The sequence below is a fragment of the Zingiber officinale genome, chromosome 6B, assembly GCF_018446385.1.
Source record: "Zingiber officinale cultivar Zhangliang chromosome 6B, Zo_v1.1, whole genome shotgun sequence".
NCBI lineage: Eukaryota > Viridiplantae > Streptophyta > Magnoliopsida > Zingiberales > Zingiberaceae > Zingiber > Zingiber officinale.
In genome coordinates, this window is record NC_055996.1 from 8,987,668 (window position 1) to 8,994,447 (window position 6,780).

General features: G+C 39.5%; 1 protein-coding gene across 1 annotated transcript in view; it reads left to right on the forward strand.

Moving 5' to 3' along the window:
- The window catches only part of LOC121990735 (heavy metal-associated isoprenylated plant protein 7-like), an 11,585-nt gene extending 8,038 nt beyond the window's left edge, over positions 1-3,547 (forward strand). The window contains exons 2-4 of the mRNA XM_042544813.1: positions 2,923-3,059; positions 3,155-3,369; positions 3,476-3,547. Coding sequence (XP_042400747.1) covers positions 2,923-3,059; positions 3,155-3,369; positions 3,476-3,547 — 424 coding nt within the window. The remainder of the gene's footprint in view (positions 1-2,922; positions 3,060-3,154; positions 3,370-3,475) is intronic.
- The last annotated feature ends 3,233 nt before the right edge of the window (positions 3,548-6,780 follow it).

Here is a 6,780-nt window from a genome sequence, read left to right on the forward strand (position 1 = left end):
AAAAAAAACAGAAGGAACTAGAGCTTCAGACAGATCTAGTCGCAGATACCACAGCAGCCATACAGCAGATCCGCCAGAGGATAGAGACAGCTCAGAGCCGCCAGAAGAGCTATGCTGATACGCGGCGCAGACCCTTAGAGTTTTCAGTTGGGGATTCAGTGTTCCTCAGAGTGGCTCCCATGAAGGGAGTAATGCGTTTTGGGAAAAAGGGCAAGCTAAGTCCCAGATATGTGGGACCATATCTTATTAGCAGAAGAGTGGGCAAGGTAGCATATGAGCTAGAGCTACCCCAGGAAATGTCAGCTGTCCACAACGTATTTCATGTCCCTATGCTGAAGAAGCATACCCCAGATGCCACCCAGGTGATTGAGCCCCAGTCGGTACAGATCCGTGAGGACCTAAGCTATGATAGTCGGCCTATTCAGATAATAGACCGAGGAGTTAAGAAATTGCGGAATAAGGAAGTACCATTAGTCAAAGTCATTTGGCACAGTCACACAGCAGAAGAGGCAACTTGGGAGACAGAAGTCAGCATGAGACAGAAGTACCCAGAATTGTTCTAAGTTCGAGGACGAACTTTTTATAAGGTATGGGGGATTATAACGCCCGAAAATTCTCAAACTTGCATTAGAATTATTCTATGATTTTTCTGAAATTTTTAGATATTTTTCCGGAATTTTCCGAGTAGCGGAAGTAGCAAAAATAATTAAAAGAATAAAATAGCTTAGGAGGGAATCGAACCCGAGACCTATGGTGTAAGGGATAATGCTAGGAACCGGTGAACCCAGCAAGGCCGTGCTGAAAGGAAAGGGAGACGATTTAATTTATATTGGAGTTGGGCTAGAATTACCACTTAATATAAATAGAAGGTTTAAGTGGGGTTTGGGTTATTTCTTTTATTGGTTCGGCAAAACCCTTCCTCTCCAAAGCCTCACGCCGACACCTTCCTCTCCCTCCTCTCTCGGCGCCCAAGCCCCAAGGGCTCTCGGATCATCTTCCGGCGACGACTCCAACACGAAAGAGGTTCTTCTCCGCGAGAGGAACGCAAAGACGTGAGCGGATCGTCGAGAAGGTCATCTCCACCGGAATTCTAGCGAATAGAATCGTAAGAAATTACGAACAGGAGGTAAGAAACCCCTCACCTGCAGTATAATAGCTACCGTTTGATTTTCTGTGCATTAGTTTAGTTATATGCGTATGTTTCGACATATAGGGTGTATTTAACCTTCCTCGCAGGTTTAGGGATTTAGTGAGTACCTTTAGATGGGCCGGACACGTCTTTTCTCCTTCAGTTGGAGGTTTAGATGCTGTTGGGTGCCTAAAGGTAGTCTCCCAAATAGAGAGGGGAGTTAAAGCACACTAGGTGGTCGATTAAATAACTAGCTTAGGAAAAAAATGCAACCTAGGTATTTTTATTAGCACAGTTGAATGCATTAGAAGCATCTAAATCAATAAATCAGTTATCCTAGCTTATATGGGACTACGGTCCAATGGGTGGGCTCCCACAGTCGCCTCTAGGTTCAGACAACCTAGCTCTAGGTTCAGATAACCTAGAAATAGCTATTTAGAACAGTTTAGCTATACTCAGTATTTTACTTTTCAGTTGGCACTGTACTGGATTAGATATCCATTAGGTTGGGCTCCCATAGTTGGTCCCTAGGTTTAGATAACCTAGTAGCCCTACTAAATTCGGGATTTGCAACCCCGGGTCTAGTTAGATATGCGCGCATAGCAAGTACAGTTGCCAGGCCCAAACAGCAGCATGATTACTATTTTCACTTATTATGATATTAGCTTTCAAACTCTTAATCTAATCCAGTGAATGTAGTTTAAGATCAGTTTTAGCTTAGTTCAGTTTCAGTTTCAGTATCACGCTCCAGCTTAGTTTTTCCGTGTGAATATGCATGATAACTTTATGTGCAGTTGTTATACATGTTTATATGATCAGCTTTAGATATGCCATGATTGTATGCTTATATGCCATGCCATGCTTAGGTTATTCAGTATATCCAGCATAGGTTTTTAAACAGCATGATTTAAAATCATATTTGCATCATTGCATGTTTTTGTGAGGTAGATGGTTTCTTACTAAGCTTTTTAGCTTATAGATACTACTTTTCTTATACTGCAGATAAAGGTAAAGGAAAAGTGGACCAGTAGCGGAGGCTGGAGGTCAATGCAGATCAAGATGTGTGTGGAAGGAACTGGAATAAAAGATCCTCAGGGGTTTTAGCAAGCTTAAATAGTAGAAGTCTTAGTATTTCTTCTTTTATGCAATTTTGAACCTTAGAGTGTTTAAATCATGGGAGATTCATTTAGTTCGTTAGTAATTATGTTAGAATGCTGGTTAATAGTTGTTAGAATGTATTTCCATTGATTTTAGAATTGTTGTGTGAGATTTTGGCACGCCAAAGTGCTGAAATCAGAGTTCCTGGGCGAAATCAGAACTCTGATCGGTCTCCTGACCGATCAGAGCCTGGGCAGTGCCACTGGATCGGTCATGCTACTGTATCCTCCTGGATCGGTCAGCCGACCGATCCAGCGCGATACAGTAGCGATTGCAGGTGTTTCGGGTGCCTGGATCGGTCAGTCGACCGATCCAGACATACCTGGATCGGTCTGACCGACCGATCCAGCCACACCTGGATCAGTCAGCCGACCGATCCAGTTGGGAACAGAAACTTCCCCAGCTTCGATCGATCTGTAGATCGATTAGCAGGCCGGTAGGTAGTTGGGAAGTTAGTTTCTAGTCCCTAGCTCAGATGGGATGTTCAGTTTCCCCTCCTTAGCATATGTACACCACCAAAGAAGGTCTTTAGACCTTTCTTATCAGTTGTATCGGTCATTAGTAGAGTAAAATTTTAATTAGCCCAGCTTTCCGCACAGTATAGTTTAGCATTATTGTGACGATCGGCCTTACAGCCAGTGCCCAGAAGGTAGGTCGTTACAGGCATACACGCCACCTCCTCCGCCGCCTCTGGAGGAGATCGAGATGCACGTCTTCATGCATTGTGAGGGGTGCGCGAGGAAGGTAAAGAGGAGCTTGAAGGGATTTGCAGGTAATGAGTGTTGTAGGTGAATTTTAAACTATTTTTTGATTATTTTTTTTTCATTTCCTTTTGTGTGAGATTTGAATACAAAATGTTTTTTTTAGGGGTGGAGGATGTAAAGACGGACAGTAGGATGCACAAGGTGGTGGTGAAGGGGAAAAAGGCGGTTGAGGATCCGATGAAGGTGGTGGAGCGGGTCCAAAAGAAGACCAGGAGGAAGGTCGAGCTGCTGACACCGTTGCCGCCGATGAAGCCGGAGAAGAAAGAGGAGGAGAAGAAGGAAGATGAGAAGCCCAAGGTGGAGGAGAAAAAGGAAGAGGCCAGCCATTTACTCTTGTAATATTTCTCAATCTATGTTTTTTCTTGGATCAACACTTCGAATCTCGAATAATTTCTCCTCCCTATTTCGTCTTCTTCGTCCACAGCCAAAAATGATCACGGTGGTGCTGATAGTCCACATGCATTGCGAGGCCTACACACAACAGATCAAGAAGTGAATACTAAAGATGAAAGGTTCCTATGTTCCAATTACATATAAGAAATAAAGTTTACTTTTTTGCTAGCTTCTCTTTTGTGGAATTTTGATCGATCCTATGTTCTTCGCCTTGTCAGGTTGAATTATATTATTAGCAATCTATACCGCTATACCGTAGCTATATTAGGACAATAAGACGGAAAGGTTTTGTAGGATCGAAAAGCGCTAGGAGGGGGGGTGAATAACGCTCATGGCTAATTCATTTGTTTTAAAAGAATCGATCAAAGATACGTAGCAGAATAGTAAACATCAAAAGCAAACACCAAGATTTTACTTGGTTCGGAGCATGTGGCAACTCCTACTCCAAGGCTCACACTCGTTGAATGTTTATTTTGGATAATTCACTATCAATCCGAAATATTACAAATGAGTACAATAATTAAAGTGCTATCAAATATTATACCGACAACAATGATGTTTGAAATTGAGAGCTTTTGGTCATTGGAGAGTGTTATGACTTCGCAAGATCGTCTTTTTAGCAGCACACGAAAGAAATATTACGAGTTTTAGATTTGTATTATACATCAATTCATGACCTGCTTATATAGGGTCATTGAAGGAGCCTTCAAGCTCATTGGAAGTTGCCTTCAACGAACTCTTATCCCCCCAATCTTGGTCGTCGATAAGCTCCACTGCGGTTGCTGATTATCCACCCGAAGGCGCCTCCAAGCTCCACGGAAGGTGCCCTCCATCCAACATCTAAGGCGCCTTCAACATCCTTGGAAGGCGCCTTCTGCCCTGCTTCCTGTGCAGCTGCAGCCAAGGCGCTCGAGGCACCTCTAACAGCCCTAGAGGCGCATTGGACACTGTTCATCCAAGCATTTTATTGTGATTCACCTTTCCTGCAAGGTATGTTGGTCTAAACACAACATATACCCTACAAAAAAAAGTTAGCACAATAAAATATAAATAATATAAGTATTTGACAGTCATCAAACTGTCCAATTCTGACTTTGAGTTTCCTACTCCGGAAACCCTAGGTCGAACCAACGCATATTGTTCTCTTTTCGGGGAATGCATCCTCACCTACTCCTCTCAGGAGAAGTTACCTATAGGCAGATTAGTCCTCCAGACCGACTGGACTTTTGCTCAATGCTCGAGGCTTCTGGTCTTCATGCTGGACGTCTGCTCCATGACCCGTCTAGACTTCTACCTGATTCGTGGCCACCAAGATTTCAACCTAGAGTCCCCAACTCTAGGATTTTGCCCGAAGTGCTTGACCCGCCAAGACTTTCCACCTAGGGTTACCACCCCCTAGGGTTTTCCACCTACCTAACCATAGATAGGACTTTTGCCTAAGAAGACTTAGGACTTTCTTGCAATCTCATTCAAACTTGTCAGACAACAAATAACCTTAACTTTGAACCCTTTGACATAATCAAAACATAGGTTCAATCGTCTGATGCTCCTCACACCAACAATCTCCCCCTTTTTGATTATGACAACCTGGTTCAAAGTTAAGTAAAATATAACAATAATTAAAGAATTTTAGCATGAGCATAAATACAATAATTTGTAAAAAACTTCCTTATGCTCCCCCTTTCACAAAAATTATGATTCACTTAACTTTAACCTCTCACTCCCCCATTGACATATATCAAAAAGAAAATAAGTAGAGAGAAGGTTATTTAACATGTAAAGATAGGAAAATGTTTAACTTTAAGCTCCCCCTGAAAGGTAGCAAAAAAACTTGGCTAATTTTTAAGAGTTGAAAATAACTTAGCTTTTGAAAAAAAACTTAGTTAAACTTAGCTTTTAAAAATAATTACTTTGAAAAACACCTAGCTAAATTAGAAATGCTTTGAAAATACTTAGCCTTTACAGGATTTTGATAAACACTTAGGTTTGAAAAAAATTTTGATAAAACATTTAACTTTAAAAAGAATTCCTTTGTAAAAAAAACTTATCTAAGAAGATGAATTCTTTTAAAAAGAAACTTTATTAAATACTTAACTTTATCAAAACTTAGTTAAGTACTTAGCTTTTAAAAAAAAAATTGATAAAAAGCTTAGTTAAGTACTTTAACTAAAAAAAATTTTAATTTTTCAAAGAGCAAAAAGAAAAGTTTAACTTTGAAATTTTGAAAAAGAATACTTTAACTTTAAAAAAAAAATTAACTTAACTTAACTCCCTTCACTCCCCCTTGATTAATGCCTTAAAAATATTTTGAGGATTCTAGAGTCCAAGCATGTATAAGATAAAAGGAATTATCTATTTTTCTAATTATCCAAGGTAATTTTCTATTTTCCTGATTTTCCATCTCATCCTTTCTAAGTTATTAAACATGTAAAATTTATGAGTTTGTGTGAGATGGAGTTAAGTTAAGTTGATTTTATCTTTAACTTTGAATTAATATTTATGATATAGAAGTATATTTTAAAAAATAATTTAAGTTAAATTTGGATTTAAAAACATACTTACTTTGAGATTTTAAAATATAAGTTATGAATTTGAAGATTTCTGGACCTTGTATTTCTATTATAAAATCTGCCAAGGTCTGGGCCTTGATGGTCGTTTGAGGTTGATACTGTATATCATATTTACTGAGTTCTGTGGTTCACTTGATCAACCTTCTAGAAGCTTTAGGGTTAATAAGTATCCGACCCAAAGTACTATTAGTTAATACGATTATCAAATGAGATAAAAAGTATGAACACAATCTTTGGGTAGTTAGAACCAATACATAAGCTAATTTTTCGAGTGTGGTGTAACGGCACTCGACTCCTTTTAATAGATAACTAAAGAAATATATAGGTTGTTGCTCTTTCTCCCCCTGCCTTAATAATACTACACCAACAACTCACTCATTAGCTGACAGATAAACCCACAAGGCCTCCCCTACTATTAGTTTAGCTAATACAGATAGTGATATGCGTAGATTATATATGTTATTTTGTAGGATTTAATGCACATCTTCTTGCATTCATTGTCTATGATCTATGCTTTTGCACCCTGTATCATATTAATTTTAACATAATTACTATCTTGTGTTCAGAGATCTGCTCAAAGTCTATTTTCATTTCAGGAGTAGTCTGGAGTGGAAAAGGATTCTAAAGGCACAAAGAAAGACCATTTGATGAAGACCGGGACTTAGCCTTGTCTACCCATAGAGAGAAAATCCAAGGAATGGAGTGCCCAAGGCAAAGGAGTAAGCAACAACTATTATGGAACCAAATTTGACCTAGTCATGCCTTG